The sequence below is a fragment of the Montipora capricornis genome, chromosome 6, assembly GCF_036669925.1.
Source record: "Montipora capricornis isolate CH-2021 chromosome 6, ASM3666992v2, whole genome shotgun sequence".
Classification (NCBI taxonomy): Eukaryota; Metazoa; Cnidaria; class Anthozoa; order Scleractinia; family Acroporidae; genus Montipora; species Montipora capricornis.
Window position 1 is genome coordinate 1,050,449 of NC_090888.1, and position 17,500 is coordinate 1,067,948.

Genomic DNA, 17,500 nt, shown 5'->3' on the forward strand with positions numbered 1-17,500 from the left:
TTAAGTTTAGCTGGGAAAGAGCCTGTGGATATACAGAGATATTGAAGATTTGAGCTAAGGGTTGAGAGATAATATGATGAGACAATTTCAAAATTCTGACTGCAGGGCAAGAATAGAGTCCATCGGCTTTGTTGTTTGGTAATATTTTGATTTTGGCTTCAACTTCTGCAGGGACGAAAGGGTCAAAATAAAAAGAACTTACTATTGGCAGGTATAAATTAAAACGTTCTAAAGTCATGGTCTAGTGACGGAGAAGGTATACACGAAGCCAATTTGTGTCCAACGGTTCCAAAAAACGTGTTAAAAGAGTTATTATTTTGTTTCCTTTGGGTTAGATATTGTTTCCAAGTTGGTGTTAACAAGGCGGTGAATTGGCTTTTGACCACTTTTTGTCTTTCTTGAGATAATCTCGTTCATACCTCTCCACGTTTCTTTCGAGTTGTTAGTGCTTTCCTCAAACATTAGAGTCCACTTTGATTTTTGGAAGGCTACTCTCAAGGTCTCAAGTGTATTGCTTGCCTCTGTAAAGTGCATTAATAGACTAAGTGTTTTTTACTATTTTCTTTTTAATTCATGGAGCAGCCAAACTGATGATAAACTGCTTCCTTTTCCAAACAGAAAACAGTGAGGAGTTATTACAGTATTTTTCAAATGCAACCATCCTAAATCATGCAGGAGGTTGGTAAAATCCATATTGATCATGAATGTGAATGAATGTGAATTGGTTGTATTGTTATTTTATTAATATTATTGCATTGATTCAGCTCAGTTTTTAATTCTTTTCCTAGGACATTTCATCCCAACCCAAGTTCCCAAAGAAAAGTGTATACAGAATTCCTACAACGGTTTCTCACCAATACTTAATTAACATTGTTCAAAATTTTATTGCCTTTTTATGATCGAGATTAAACTTAAAGACTTTTCAGGCTTTGTGTAAAAGTGTTTTGTTGTTATGTCAGAGGAAGGAAAAGTATGATTAATGGAAAAAATAAAGCAATAAAGGTGGAGTGCAGTGGACAGGACTGAGGAACGCTGCATAGATGTGGTATTAAATGGAAAACCAGGTGTAAGGGCATCGTGGATAGCTTGTGAACAAATTCTCTGATCAATTTGGGTTATTTGGACATGTTTGCCGTGATTGCTTCAGAACCATCATGATGTCAAAAGTTAAGGATGGGGTCAAGCTAGCGGAATCAGCTTGTCAAGTGCACCTAAAATCTGCTCCCTTTCAAGGGGAACATCTCACTCAAGCCTTTCTTGCAAACTCCAGGCCGGCAGGTATATTTTGCAGGTTGCAGGTTGCAGGTTACAGGTTGAAATTTACCGTGACTGTTACATGAATAGCTAACCTTAGGCCTAATTAGGCCTAAAAACGTTTCTTTAGGCCTCCTTAGGCCTAAAAACGTTTCTTTAGGCCTAATTAGGCCTAAGGTTAGCTTCAAGCTGGAACGAACGCCAAACTAGTGAAATTCTCACCTTAAAAACACCAGCATGCAATCGATTAGGGATGCCCCCATACGTTTGCTGAATTTGAACTTTATGTGTTGAAAATTCACAGAGAAACGTGACCCTGAATTTCTCAATATTTGAGTCTATTTGAATCTACCAATCAGGGCAGTGCAACCATTGGCAGTTTAAGTTGTGATGCACTGATTGGTAGATTGACTCTTTGTGTGATCTTTCATTGAACTGTTTGCACTTTAAGTTTGCAATCCTTGTGGCTGGATTCAAGTCAAGGTCATCCATGCATAGTGTGTATTACACCACTCGTATCAATATACCCACCTTACATGTGTTTGGGGATACAGACAGAGTCATACCAAAAGGTGTGTGTGATTCTATTATTTTGTGATATTGAAGCATTTAGAATTATAAGATTTTGTGACTTTCAGCAATATTGCAATTCCACGAACAAGCAACATAAATATATATTAGACTTAACCCACTCACCCCTAAACCGGCCTAAACCAGCCATACTTATTATTTACTCTAACGCCAGAGTATGATTTAATACTCTGTCTAACGCCAGACGATTTTACTCATCAATGGGGAACCCCCAGGAGTCAAATGGGTTAATGAAGTGAACGTGATATTATAATAGTTACTGTAGTAAAAATAATGGTGCCAATGGGAAAATTGGAGTACAGTGTACTGCTCTTATTAATAATATTTATTATATGACTAGCTCCGTGAGCGGGCAAGATGAACCAAATCCCGCACTCTGATTGGCTACCCGAGCGGGCAAGATGGAGCGATACTGCCCGCTCGGGATTTCTCGCTTGGTCCTGCAAGATCAAAGATCATTTTTTGGTGTTTTAAGTCATATAATAAATCCTTTACCAAGATTGTTCGGTCAAGATGACTGGATATTGGCCTCGTTCTTTTTTTGCGTGTTTATGGACCTCGACTTCGTCTCGGGCCCGAAACACGCAAAAAAAGAACTTGGCCAATATCCAGTCATCTTGACCTCACGCTTGGTCAATAACCCATACATACATTAGGAGGCGTGTATGTTGATTTGCTTCCCATATTCAGATTGTAACAGAATGTTTTATCCTATATCAGGATGTCAGGATAGACATGATCTGATGACTTGGATAACACCGGTTTTTTTATTAATTTACCGTTTCATCAACTGTTTCATTTTTAAAATGAACCTGAAATCCTTGGTAGGATTTTTTTGTCAATTAAATTGTACAAAAAATAAAATCACAGTCATCTGAGAAAACATAGCATGTAAACGGAGGTTGTAAAGTGTAGGTTGCAGGTTATTGTTTTACTATAACTGAAACAACCCAAACCTTTACAGAAATGCTAACCTTAAGCTTAAACATTATTTTTTAGGCGTAATGTAAGCATAGATTAGTAAAGTTTTGGGTTGTTTTAGCTATTAATAGTGAAACAGTGACCTGTAACCCTAACCTGCACCCTGCAACCTGCAGTTTACACCCTCTAGCATGTAAATAAAATAAACAAATAACAAGTAAACAAATTCTTTATTAGGTCTAAAAATTACAGACTTTTGCCAGCAATTAGCGAGTGCTATTCGAGGCAGGTAAAAGAGGAAAAATGAAAATTTAAAAGTCCCATAAATTATATCAAACTAATTATATTAAACAAACCCTAACCATAATTTACCATATCGAAAGCCTTTTTTAAATCAATGAATAAACAACAAGTGCATTGGCCTCTGTCAAAATTAGTAAGAATGTCATTCAGGATTTCTAGAGTAGCATGTTGTGTACTATGCCTACCGCGGAATCCATATTGAGATGAATATAATATATTATGTTTGTCAACAAACTTAATGAGTCTTTTATAAACCAGTTTTTCAAATATTCTATTGAAAATTGATAACAAAGAAATTGGTCGATAATCTCCTGGTTGAGATTCATCTCCTGACTTTATAAGAATCAGAACAACTTTAGCGACTTTAAGTTTAGCTGGGAAAGAGCCTGTGGATATACAGAGATATTGAAGATTTGAGCTAAGGGTTGAGAGATAATATGATGAGACAATTTCAAAATTCTGACTGCAGGGCAAGAATAGAGTCCATCGGCTTTGTTGTTTGGTAATATTTTGATTTCGGCTTCAACTTCTGCAGGGACGAAAGGGTCAAAATAAAAAGAACTTACTATTGGCAGGTATAAATTAAAACGTTCTAAAGTCATGGTCTAGTGACGGAGAAGGTATACAAGAAGCCAATTTGTGTCCAACAGTTCCAAAAAACGTGTTAAAAGAGTTATTATTTTGTTTCCTTTGGGTTAGATATTGTTTCCGAGTTGGTGTTAACAAGGTGGTGAATTGGCTTTTGACCGCTTTTTGTCTTTCTTGAGGTAATCTCGTTCATACCTCTCCACGAGTTGTTAGTGCTTTCCTCAAACATTAGAGTCCACTTTGATTTTTGGAAGGCTACTCTCAAGGTCCCAAGGGTATATTGCTTGCCTCTGTAAAGTGCATTAATAGTGTTTTTTGCTATTTTCTTTTTAATTCATGGAGCAGCCAAACTGATGATAAACTGCTTCCTTTTCCAAACAGAAAACAGTGAGGAGTTATTACAGCATTTTTCAAATGCAACCATCCTAAATCATGCAGGAGGTTGGTAAAATCCATATTGATCATGAATGTGAATGAATGTGAATTGGTTGTATTGTTATTTTATTAATATTATTGCATTGATTCAGCTCAGTTTTTAATTCTTTTCTTAGGACATTTCATCCCAACCCAAGCTCCACAAAGAAAAGTGTATACAGAATTCCTACAACAGTTTCTCACCAATACTTAATTAACGTTGTGCAAAATTTTATTGCCTTTTTATGATCGAGATTAAACTTAAAGACTTTTCAGGCTTTGTGTAAAAGTGTTTTGTTGTTATGTCAGAGGAAGGAAAAGTATGATTAATGGAAAAAATAAAGCAATAAAGGTGGAGTGCAGTGGATAGGACGGAGGAACGCTGCATAGATGTGGTATTAAAATGGAAAACCAGGTGTAAGGGCATCGTGGATAGCTTGTGAACAAATTCTCTGATCAATTTGGGTTATTTGGACATGTTTGCCTTGATTTGCTTCAGAACCATCATGATGTCAAAAGTTAAGGATGGGGTCAAGCAAGCGGAATCAGCTTGTCAAGTGCACCTAAAATCTGCTCCCTTTCAAGGGGGAACATCTCACTCAAGCCTTTCTTGCAAACTCCAGGCCGGCAGGTATATTTTGCAGGTTGCAGGTTACAGGTTGAAATTTACCGTGACTGTTACATGAATAGCTAACCTTAGGCCTAATTAGGCCTAAAAACGTTTCTTTAGGCTTAGGCCTAAAAACGTTTCTTTAGGCCTAATTAGGCCTAAGGTTAGCTTCAAGCTGGAACGAACGCCAAACTAGTGAAATTCTCACCTTAAAAACACCAGCATGCAATCGATTAGGGATGCCCCCATACGTTTGCTGAATTTGAACTTTATGTGTTGAAAATTCACAGAGAAACGTGAACCAGAATTTCTCAATATTTGAGTCCATTTGAATCTACCAATCAGGGCAGTGCAACCATTGGCAGTTTAAGTTGTGATGCACTGATTAGTAGATTGACACTTTGTGTGATCTTTCATTGAACTGTTTGCTTTCAAACTTTATTGCGGAGCAAATAAGTAAGTAACCACGGTAATAGACGAGTATAAAAACAGACTTTAATTCTAAATCAACAACAATCGTGCCAGCCGAATCAATGCGATCCTCCTAGCAATATGACACCCATAAGTCACTCGATATGGTTACGCAATCATACAACATAAAACTCGTGATTGAGAGCACGTGGCAGAGTAACGCAACATCGCGACATCTCTCCCCAAGATTACTATACTAAACAGAAACAAAAAATAAAAACAGGTTCAAAGGCTCAGTGTTCAATGAGGGTCTCAATACAAAATGAAAAAAAACAATGTTCAACGTTCAGTGTCCATGTGAGTCTCAGTACATTTGGTAATCCTGATGCTAAACAGGTGGTAACCTTCTGCGGTCTGATCGACGCGGATGCATCTCCAGTGGCTCTTTCTCCGGTCCTGTGTCAGCTTCCGGTGGCTGAAACTCGGTTCCGGTTGCGGTTACAGGGTGGGGCCTTGGTTCCGAAAGGGCAGGCCAAGTCTCCGCTTCTGTAGGGTTTTGATTGAATTCCAGTGTCTCATGCTCACGGTATACTGGATCCAATGGAGAGGGCATTTCAAGCGTCTGTCGCAATTGTCGCCGGTTGCGACGGTAGTGCCTACCGCATACTTCATCTTCATACGACCTATTTTTCAGAACTCGGGTGCAAGTCCCCAGGGTCCATTCTTGCCTCCCAGGAAGTCTCATTCGGATAGTCTGACCACATTTCAAAGGTTCTAATGGGCGACACTTCTTGTTGTACTGGCGCACTTGTCTTGACTTGCGATCGGACAGTTTGGAGGCGGTGTCCTTGTGAGATGGGTGAATCAGGAGATTTTCGTGTGTGGGCAGCAAAGTTCGAATACGGCGTCCCATTAACCTCTGCACTGGCGATGTTCCAATGCCTTCTGTTGGGATGCTACGCCAATCTAGGAGGGCTAACAGGGGATCCTGCCCATCGGCTTTCGCTTTCTTCATTAAGCTCTTGCAAGTCTTCACCGCGTTTTCAGCACGACCATTTGACTGGGGGTAGTAGGGACTCGAAGTCCGATGCTCAAATTCCCACTCCTTCGCAAATCCGCTGAATGCCGATGATGTAAACTGAGTTCCGTTATCGGTTACAAGCACGTCTGGTATCCCATGTCGCGCAAAGAGGACTTTGCAAGCAGTAATGATTCTCATAGACGTAGCCTCTTTAACTTCCTGGACTTCGAAGAAATCGCCTTCGATGCCAATGTGCGATCTGTGAATTTGTTTCAACATTTCTTTCCTCGTGGATGTATGTACTACCAGCCGTTCGCCCAGGAAGACTAGTCCGTTGTCTTCTACCAATTCGCTTCTCTTGTCATAATACGGTGTTAATTCGCGGTTACACTGTTTCTTTGAGGGCGCCCATCCACTTCTTATGGTTGCGATAAGACTTTGCAAGACCGGATCTGGCAATCCTGTACGGTGCAATGGCGACGTTTTCCGAGTGGTCAATCGTTTCAAGCGCGCAGACCAGACCTGTGTCATGCCGGGATGACTCGGTTGTGTTTCGGTACGCTCGGCTAAGAGTATCAGATATCTACATAAGTTCCCCTTTTTTGTACTGCACATCCAAAGCATAATTCTGAAGGGCCATTAATATCCGCTGGAGTCTCTTTGGTGACTTGTGAATTGGTTTGCTAAACACCGCTTTCAGTGGTTCGTGGTCGGACTCGATGTGGACAACTTCGCGTCCAAGTATGTACTGATCGAACTTGTTAGTTGACCACACAATTGCTAATACGTAATTCTTTTTCAATTTGGGCACAACGAGTTTCCGTGTCAGTAAGCGCCCTGGTGGCATAAGCGATGGGCTGTCCGTTCTGCATTAGTGCAGCACCCAGACCAGTCTCGCTGGCGTCGCATTGGATTGTGACATCTTCTTTGATATCGTAGTTCTTCAGGACAGGGGCTTCCGCCAAGTACTGTTAAACTGTGGTGAATGCTTTCTGGTGCTGCAGTAACCAGCACTACTCCACTTCCTTGTCTTCGAGTCTTCGCAACGGTTCAGTCATGTCAAAAGAGGCAAGAATTTGGCCAAATAATTGACCATGCCAAGAAACCTCTTAAGGCCTTTAACATCGGTGGGCGGTGGCATAGCTAAAATGGCTTCCACTTTGGCAGGGTCAGCCTTCAGGCCCTCAGGAGTTAGGAGATGTCCCATAAACCGCACTTCGGTTTGTGCTCGTTTCATCTTGTCTTTGTTGAGCTTCAGATTCCATTCCCGATATTTCTTAAAGAAAGCACGTTCATGCCTTTCGAGGCTGGTGTTGATCTCCTCGTCGGTCTCACCAAACCCAGCTATTAGAAAATCATCCGCGATGACTTCAACACCCTCTAGGTCTTCTACAAATTAATGCATACGTCTCTGCCAAACTTCAGGGGCACTGGAGATGCCAAATGGCATGCGCGTCCACCGATAACGTCCAAAGGCGAGTTGAATGTTGTCAGGTAACTTGAGGCATCGTCTAAAACAATTTGGTGGAAACCATCCTTCGCGTCGCAGAGTAAACTTCTTGGCACCTGCTAGTCGGGTGGCAACTTCTTCGATGGTGGGCAGCTGATAATGTTCTCGACGAGTTGCGCGGTTAAGGTCCCTCGGATCAATGCAAATGCGGACCTTGTTGGGCTTCACAATGGCCAGCATGCTCGATACCCACTCGGTCGGTTCAGTGACTGGCACAATTACTTTGCGATCAAGCACTTCGTCTAGCTTGGTTTTGATGCGAGGTCGCAAGGCTACTGGCACTCGTCTCGGGGCGTAAACCACGGGTGGTACAGTGTCGTCAACTACAATCTTGTAATTTCCTGGCAGTGCGCCTAATCCCTCAAATACATCGTCAAACTCTTCGTGTGTCTTAACTTTTAAAGCCCGTACATCGCAGTTGTGCAGACTCACAAATCCCAGAGTAAGGCTTGTGTTTAATGACAGGATCGGCTGGTAGTCACTATCGATAATGTTGAATTCGAGTGAGTTACGCTTTCCACCAGACCAGACGGGGAGATTTGCCTTGCCAGCAATTCTGCGATGTTCTCCTGTGTACGAGGCAATCTCTTTGTTGCAGGGTTTAAGGCGCCGTAGGTGTGTGTCCCCTGTGATTTGCTTGTATATTCCTGCTGGGAGAATGTCACACTGAGATCCAGTGTCTATTTGAAACTGGACTTCGGACTTAGGGTCTGGCATTAAAATTTGGAGCTTGATCACAGCCATCCGTGCCCGCAGTTTGTCCTTCTCAGCAAGGGAACTTATGTAGTACGGGTCCTCTTCGGTGTCAGGAAATGAAATAATAGTTGAGACTCTAGGCTTCCTTCCTCGTGACTGCGCGCGACATTTTTGAGCAAAGTGATTCATGTTTCCACAATGGAAACATGTTCTTCCATATGCGGGACAATTTCGACCGTGAACCATTCCTCACTTTCCACATTCCTTAGTCGCTCTTCGTGTAGGCGGCTTGATAGATTTTTCGTCTTCAACTTAAACCGCGGGACCGAATTTCTTCAGAGCGTTGACCAACGTGTCTCCTCCAGACATCTGTTTTACTTGCTGCTGGGTCTGTTCCGAGGATTTGATTATGTCAACCGCTTGCTGTGAAGATAAATCGTTCAAACGTAGAAGGCGCTCACGGACGCGATCGTTACGTATGCCTAACACGAGGCGATTTCATCTGGGGTGATAGTATCATGAGCACAGTTTCTGGCGATCGTTCGCAATTCTGTAAGATAAGTAGAGACAGTTTTCGCCGGGTTCTTGGTTTCTATTGTTAAAACGGTAACGTTCGTAGATTACCTGCGTTCTGGGGGGCGCAAAACTGATCGAACTTTTGCAGAACCAAAGCGATGTTATCTTAGTTTTCTACCTCGTTCCAAGTGAATGTGTCATGAGCTTTAACACCGTCCTCACCGATGACGTTCAGTTGAGTAGACACCCGGACGATACCTTCCTGTTTGTTTACGCCAGTTGCAATTTCGTATTGTTTCCAAGCTTGTTTCCATGTTCTCCACGACGATGCCAAATTGTCGTCAAAGGTTAACGCTTTCAGTGGGGGCAAGTTTGATGGTGGCATAAAAATTTGCGCTTGAACGGCTTGTGAAGCTGCTTGTCCGCCTTCTTCTGTAACCGGCATTCTATAGGAGTGAGTTAATCCCACTTCTGACACCATGTCGCGATAAGTAACCACAGTAATAGACGAGTATAAAAACAGACTTTAATTCTAAATCAGCAACAATCGTGCCAGCCGAATCAATGCGATCCTCCTAGCAATATGACACCCATAAGTCACTCGATATGGTTACGCAATCATACAACATAAAACTCGTGATTGAGAGCGCGTGGCAGAGTAACGCAACATCGCGACACACCATAATATTCTTCTGTATTTATCCTTCTACAAATCAATAACAACAGGAGCCCATCACCCGGCGCGTGCAACTCACCTATTTTCGTGCAACGGCGTTTTCACAAGTAAGGTTATTTTTAGATTGAATGAGACTCCCACAGGAGCGCGATGACCAATTACAAGAAATTAAGCTGACGTCATAGGGTCACCGAACCGGAACTGCCTTTGTTTTTTTACCTAATTCGGGGGAAGGGCTAGTCTAAAAATAAACCTACTTGTGAAAACGCCGTTTCACAGACGCTGTATGGAAGTTGCACGCTCCAGATGGGCTCCTGATAACAACAACACCACAGAGGGTGGTTGGCTTGTGGTCTAATACCGGACTATAACTTTTGCTTGTCAAGGGAAGCTGGTTGAGGGGTGAAAGCAAACAAGTTAATGGCTCCCCATAAAAGCGTTACATATGTTCCTTATTAAGTACCATTCCTGAGTTCCTAGCCCTTTTTATCTGGGTTAATTTAATCTTATCCAATATTAATATAATTTTTCAAAAAACCTCTAGAAGATAAATATAAGGTAAATGTAACTGTAAATAAATCATATAAATGAAAGGTAACTGCAAATGAATCATATCTTAGTCTAACAAAGGCTTTGCCTGCACTTTGAGTTGATGTGTGTACAGACCTTTCCCAACCCCACCCCATCCAAGGAAGATAGATCACTCTCTCTCTTTTTATTGGTCAGAGGGCCTGGGATCCGTTCTAAAATATGGCACATTACGGCAGTTTTATATGAAAGAAAACCGGAAAAAATCAGTCAGTCCCTAAAGCCAGCGGAGTCTCTTTGAAGCCATTTTTTCATCTTCCCTCTCTAGACTCTATTCTGAAAGTATTTTATCGATCTAAAGAGCAATAAATTGTTGATGATTGAGATTTGATGGAATTTTTAAAAAGTTCCAGCATCCGCGTTCCGCAAGGAGGTGACAAAGTTTACAAAGAGGAGTGTGTATACTGTTTCAATTCGCCGGTACGTATGCATGAAAAATTCCGTATCTAACAAGCACTAGTTGTACCTAAACGTTTCTTGATTGATTGATTTATTTATTTACCGATTAAGAGTTCACTCTTAAAAGAGTATTGCAGACTGCTTTAAAAAATAAAAAAATTACGACAATGAATAAAACAAAAACATGAAATTACTAATTAATATACAAGATTACATTAAGGGACTGCCGAAATGGACATTGCGAAGTAGATGCTATAATTTCTGGTGGGAGATTGTTCCATTGTAATAATCATATGTACAGCGTGGCTGCTCAAATCGATGACTGAGAGACACGAGCCTGATTTTTCTATTATTATCTTCCAGTGCCATAGCTATGGCTTCAAATCTGACATTACTTGGCAGAATTACACGTCTCTTTATTGCGTTCATTTTATGGAAAAATAACTTGCTTTGGAAAAATTTCGGCATAATGAAAAAAGAATAGAAACAGCACATGTGTTGTTGTTATCGATCTGCAGAAGGATAAATACATTACAGCGGTTGCGATTTGCTCGGCAATACAGTTTAACAGCAAATAATTCAATTAAAAATCAAACAAAGTGTCGACTGAGTCCTGTCTTATGTTGTTTTGGTCGTTCCGAGCAGTTTGAGGCGTCATTTTGCGAGATCTTTTCTCGATCGACGGTTGGACAGTCAAGAAAATTGACAAGGTAGCCAGCTGCTGGCTGGTGACCTTGTCTTATTCAAGCTGGAACTGATGCCAAACCAGTGAAATTCTCGCCTTAAGAACGTGTACCAGCATCCAATTGATTAGGGATTTCCTAACCCTAGGGATTTCCTTTGCCGAATTTGAGCTTCATCTTTTGAAATTTCACTGAGAAAGGTGATCCTAACAATAAAGCTTTCTCAACATGATTGGTGCAAGAAACCAGACCAAAGGAATTTGAAGCATTTGAGGCTATTCGAATCTCCCAGCGATGGTGTTGTCAACACGACATTTGGCAGTTCCCAACGATCGTGTTGCACTGATTGGTGGATTCAACAAATTCAGTAAATTTCCTGGATACTACAGTGAAGGATGAGCAAGGCAACATTAAGTTTTATTAGTTAGTTTGTTTGTTGATGGCCAATTACTTCATGTAAGTGAAGTGAGACCAGTGCAATTCAAGGATTTAGTCCATGTGGCTGTGTGGATGAAAATAAACAAGGCATGTGCAATGAAAGTATATAATCAATGCAGTTCAGTGCTTTCATAGTACTCATTAATTTTGAAATAGTATTTTTAAAGAGGTAGTCCACTTTAGGGTAGTCCACAGGGTAGTCCATGGACTGGGGGTTAGTGTTTTGTCCATCACCGCAAAAAATAACAAGTTCAAAAGCAATGTAACAATATGTAGTACATGTACAATTAAGCACAATTTAAAGTAATATTCAAAAGTAATAGGTGTGAGTGAAGTATGAATAATGTTTTGAAAGTTCTTAAAATTAGTCCATCGGGTGGTCTATGGTCTGAGGGTCAGTGTTTTGTTCACCACCTGTATACAGTCATGATAATTACATGTATGGTTTTCGTCGGCTTTGATTTTGATGCTTATTTTTCTTACAGGAAAGTGACAAAGGTCTTTATATTTGTCTGGCAACTTTTCTCGGCTTTTGTGAAGAACATATTTATCTTCACATGAGTAAAACATCCCACAGAGTATTTCTGCATTTAAAGAAAGTGAAAAAGGTACCCAAATTTAAACTGATTATTTTTCACAAATAACGTTAATGATAACAATAATTGATTTTGTTCTCAAATGTAGTGTTCAACTATTCTCAATAATTATCATTTTGTTACAATGTATATCATTTGAAGCCAAATTTAGAGCAAGAGAACACAACTTCGGCAAATGATCACTGTACTTTGCTGGTCGTGAGTTCAAGTTTGCCATGATTTGGATAAAGCTAGCTGATGGCTTCCTTCCACTTGGTTAATACTTAAAGAAGTTGTGTATGTATATTATAATGATGATTATTATAATATATATACATATTGTCGACCAGAATTTTATGAGTCTGAACCTAAAGACATTACCATGGCCTCATTTGATGTTGTGTTAAGTTGCAATTCAACTAAATAGTGACTGAATGGTGATCTGTTCTTCAGTAAAAAGTTTCAGTTGTTTTCAGTGGTAGTCACGACTACAGACGTGCAGTTATGAGTAATTTTTCAAGTTCTGAACTTTCATTCTTTTCAGCCTCCATCTGAGACTGACGATACAACAGAGTTTCCTCCGAAGAAAAAGCCTACAAGATTAGCTATTGGTAAGTGTTCAGTATATAATACACTGGCCAGGAGGTCAGTATAGAGAAAAAGCATGCCTGGTGAATACCGGTAACCTGTTTATTTTTTTCCTAAAGAGATGTGCTGGCTGGGAACCATTGAAGGCTGGCGTGCAATGCTTATTATCAAAAGAGAAAATAAGCAATACCACTGACAATGATCGGTTGTTTCTGTTCACAGTATTTATTAATTATTTTGTAAAGCAACATTGTTTCTTTTAAAAACATTTAAAAGGCTTCAAAATATCTATTTTTGCTCCTAATCGACACCTGTCACACAAGCTCACACAACCAGGGCTAGGATTCTTCCGGGGTTGGGGGGCAAGATAGAAAAATTCCACCTGCTCGCAGAGACAACCACATTGGGGACACTGAAAAATGCAGACTGCAGACTGTGCAGACTGTCTGTAAAATGAAAATTCAGTTAGCCTGAATTAGGCCTAAATAACATTCAGGTTAGCCTGTTTTAATACGGTTAGCTCTCAATGATAGTGAGAGTAATGCCATATTTTACCCCTGGTCTACATGGTCTGCACAGTCTGCAGTCCCCGTTTTGGGGTGATTAACCAGATTGCAGGATTCACAGATTTCTGCCTGCTCACACATTGTGAAAAAAAAAGTTATATGATTTATCTTGGCTTCTCTTGGGATTTTAGGAATTTAGAGATCACATGTCATTGCATTTTTATTCACTTTCAGTGCTCGACCTTAACTTTTTTGATCGCTTGCCCTGGGACTACTTGAACTGAAAATTTAATAGTCCTGAGTAAATCTCCAGGTAGTCCTTCCTGATTGCAGCATGGCAATATTATTTGCATTATCTTTTCGCCATCTTTGTAAATAACCCAAGGAAAAGTGTTTTTCCATACAGGGTGGAAATGCCTGACTTTAATGGTTCGATCCTCTTGATCATATGAAGATTTCCTGGTCGCTTCATAGCTCTTGCTCTCTTTTGTCTCCAATGTCTTTTCTGCGTCTCCACTACCCTCTTTATGGCGTTTGTTTGGATAATCTCTGTTGTTAGAACTAAAAAAAATAGGCCTCTAATCTCTTCATGATAAGAACACGGGCAGTCAAGACAAAGATCGATGGTGGGCTAGGAGTTCCTTTAGTTAGTGCCCAGTCCCAACTTCAGCTTTGTTTAGTCTTCTCACCTCAGTCCTCGCATTGGACTATCTGTTTTCGCGATCGAAACGTTGTGTGGAACGCATTGAAACAACATTTACAAGACGTGTATTTTGTTTTCACCTAATGTATTTTTTTTTTGACATTGCAAAAACTAATTGCAAAGTAGTTACTGGTCCTGTGACTAGTGGTTCTAAGTTTCTACTGGTCCAGAAGCATTTTGCACTAGTCCAGGACTAGTGGACTACCGCTAAGGTCGAGCACTGACTTTCTTTTATTTTGGTAGGAGTGGAAGGTGGCTTTGATGTGGACCAAACCAAGGTAGAACAACAAACAGCAATAAGGACTAAACTGTGTCTATGTATGAAGATTTAATGAGAACCAAATGAGCAAGAAAGGACGCAGAACTGAAGTGCCAAGACCCCAACCAGATAACAACAGATTGGGGAAAAGAATAGGAAATTATGATTGTTTTTGTTTGAGTATTTACTGAGAACGAGTACCGGGTACATTTATTTCGGTTTTTGAATGTTTTCTTTCACCAGTAGTTGTCAAAATGTCTTTAATAATTATAAATAGTAAGATTTATTTCATGATTATTTTGTTTTACAGGTCGAATATGATGAATTCAGCTCACTGACAGTGTTTGGAACTGATGGAGATCCACTTGTTATTCCACTTCCAAATGCTGACATTCCCCTTCAGGTAAAAGATAAATAATTTACTGTAACAGTTATTATTGGTATTGATTGACCAATCTATATTGAATTTAACAATTTCTCATATCACATTAATGGTAAGATCCATAATTCTGTGCGTATTGTGTACTGTGTATTGTTTAGGAATTCTACCTACATGTACATACAGTGTACATGTACATAAATTATACATGTCATCCTGCCTATCATAGTGCAAGATGTCGGTGGGATGTGAATGCACTTGACAAATGGGTTAGAAGAAATATTAATCACATTCTTACCAAGACATACTGCTGTTACAGTGTACTTGAATAATGGATTTACTGGTATGCGCCATATAGGGGAGGATTTTTTAAAAAATTACCAGTTTGTCTCTCATTGGTTGAAAACAAGAGGTTTAACCCTTTGACACCCATTTACCAGCCTAAACCGGCCAGGCTAAATTATTAGACTAGTATTTTACTCTAACGCCAGACGATTTTACTTGTCAGTAGGGAACCCCCTGGAGTCAATGGATTAAGTTTCGCCTGGAGTATTTGAAAACCCTCTCCTGAAAATTTAGTCAGTCAAACATTTAGTTATTTTGATTGACAGGTTCAGCTGTCCATTGCAGGAGTACTCACAGCTGATGCAGCTGCATACAAGGACCAAGTTGCATCTTGGGATGGAGAAAAGAGAGCAGTTTCCAAGTATGCAGGCTGATAATTCCTTGATTTCCCTTTTTGTTGCATTCACTTGAAATCTCTTTTAATTAATTGATAAAAGATGTACATATATGACCTCTTTCATTTGTAATGATGATAATTAATCTAAGACTTATTTTTATTTATTTCTATTGCTTTGTTTCCTTAAGACATGCAAGCAATCTGCTTCAGCTGGATAATGGAGTTAAAGTTCCTCCACGGTATGTTTCAAAATACATGTTAAGTACAAACTGTACATGTATATCAATCATTTCACTAAATTATTAAATATATAATATTATAAAAGTGACTGTCACTCACCCTGCGAGCAGAGCCTGTCTAAAGCTCCCCAGTGAGTGAGCAAGAGAGGCTCTGCAGAATTCGTTTCAAGTCCGTTTAAGTCACTGCAACCCAATTTTCTGGGTTAAGTCACTCTTGACAAACCGGTTAAGGCTGATGCGCATCATGTTTTTGATAAAGCGAAGGTCAAAATCGAGCCCTCAGTACGAAAATCAATATGGTATCTGGGAGTGTGATTGAGACTTGGCCTAGCCTACGTCAGGAGGGGGGGGGGGTACGGCTACATGTAGGCTAGACTTGGCGACTTGGCCTGGCTTTGACATTGTCTCCAAGCAACGGCTTGCGCATACTCAATAAAGACTTGACATGATTTCTGCAGAGTCCTTTCTTTCTTGTCAAGTTAAGAAATGCTCTGCTGGCAGGGTGCTGTCATTAGGCTTAAATTTAAACAATAATAATTATTGTATATTGTTGCCCTAGTGAATGATGGTTTACAATTGTAACATAGTATTCATGGAGCAATTTACTACACAAATGCACAAATCACTGTGTTATTGATGTGTGTGTAGCATAATTGTGATTCACAAGACAAATCTGAACCGACTACCATGCTAGCAACAGTGATCGTGTAGATCACTGTTGCTAGCTACATTGACCTAGCTACAATTTCAGACTAAACAGGCCATGGGTATTTGATATGCCAATTTATGGCAATGAACATGAGCCAGTAATGAGAAGAGGTGTGTTTTTTCTGACAATCAGCTGTATACAGCACTTAAACTTCAACATAGAAATCTATTAGAATGTAATAATTATTACAGTATAATAATAATTTTTATTTTAGTGCTACCTTTATTTCCATGTGGCTCTGGATTCTTATTTTGAAAGCTCATTATTCACCATTAAATTTACTTGTCACTAATTTTATGGTGGCTATACAAAACCTACAAGTATAAAGGAAATTGTTTCTTAAAGTAACAAGCTGCTTGCACGCTGGTTGGGAAGTCTTTTATTTTTCTTGTCACCCTTCAAGGATTCCAATTAGGATTGAGGAAGCAGAACTGTGTGGGGTGTACATATGATAAAATACCACGTTGACCAAATTGACTGATTTAACAAAATTGTCCTGTTGACTTAGTTTTTGATTATCAGTATCAACATTATCTTTTTCAGGGGCTGGAAGTGTACAAAATGTGATATGAAAGAAAATCTTTGGCTCAACTTAACTGATGGAACAATTCTTTGTGGGAGACGATATTTTGATGGTTAGTGTTTTTTTAAACTCTCTGTACTCTTAAAAAGGTGTGGTGGCTGATCTTTCTGCTGTTCACTTGTCTTTATATTAGCCCCATACATTTCTTTCATTTCTTTTAGCCCTTCCCCAGGTCAATTCGTTCATACTTTCAAATCAAGTCTGGACATAGAATCTTTTTGGGAACATTAAAGTTCTTAGGCGGACATATAATATTATATTTTTAATAATTATCATTAAAATATACATGTAAATTCAAAGCGGTTTCCATTTGACAGAACTGACTGGCCAGACCAGGCACTTGGAAGGACTAACTCTACACCGCCTACAAATTAACACTCTTCGAGAATGATATACACTTCTCCAGAAGAATGCGAAGCATTATCATGCAAGAAGTGTTCCTTCAAATTGTTGCATTTTCTTTGCAACTGACGAGTCTGGCGATCCAGTTCTGACAAAAGGAAAGTGCCCTTAAGTTGATTGGAAAGACTTCACAGTTGCTCTAACTTAGGTAATTGTGAAGAAGAGCTCCCCAAAAAACCTGTCGGCCGACTGTCGGTCGACTGTCGGCCAACAGACTACTGACAGGCTACCGACAGCTAACCGACAGCCTACCAAC

The 17,500-nt window shown here is 39.9% G+C and overlaps 2 protein-coding genes across 3 annotated transcripts in view; both read left to right on the forward strand.

Annotated features, from left to right (window-relative positions):
- The window catches only part of LOC138051149 (esterase OVCA2-like), a 10,259-nt gene extending 9,337 nt beyond the window's left edge, over positions 1–922 (forward strand). Inside the window, 3 exon segments of the mRNA XM_068897305.1 lie at positions 619–678; positions 789–812; positions 815–922. Coding sequence (XP_068753406.1) covers positions 619–678; positions 789–812; positions 815–864 — 134 coding nt within the window. The 3' untranslated portion in view covers positions 865–922.
- A 3,412-nt stretch (positions 923–4,334) lies between these two features.
- The window catches only part of LOC138051147 (ubiquitin carboxyl-terminal hydrolase 5-like), a 31,240-nt gene continuing 18,074 nt past the window's right edge, over positions 4,335–17,500 (forward strand). The window contains exons 1-8 of one of the 2 annotated variants that reach the window (XM_068897303.1): positions 4,335–4,702; positions 12,105–12,227; positions 12,739–12,805; positions 14,235–14,269; positions 14,561–14,653; positions 15,241–15,335; positions 15,500–15,550; positions 16,803–16,894. In XM_068897303.1, the coding sequence (XP_068753404.1) occupies positions 12,177–12,227; positions 12,739–12,805; positions 14,235–14,269; positions 14,561–14,653; positions 15,241–15,335; positions 15,500–15,550; positions 16,803–16,894 (484 nt within the window). In that variant the 5' untranslated portion in view covers positions 4,335–4,702; positions 12,105–12,176. Of the gene's footprint in view, positions 4,703–10,316; positions 10,520–12,104; positions 12,228–12,738; positions 12,806–14,234; positions 14,270–14,560; positions 14,654–15,240; positions 15,336–15,499; positions 15,551–16,802; positions 16,895–17,500 lie in introns of those variants that run through there. The other variant, XM_068897302.1, reaches the window with a different exon arrangement.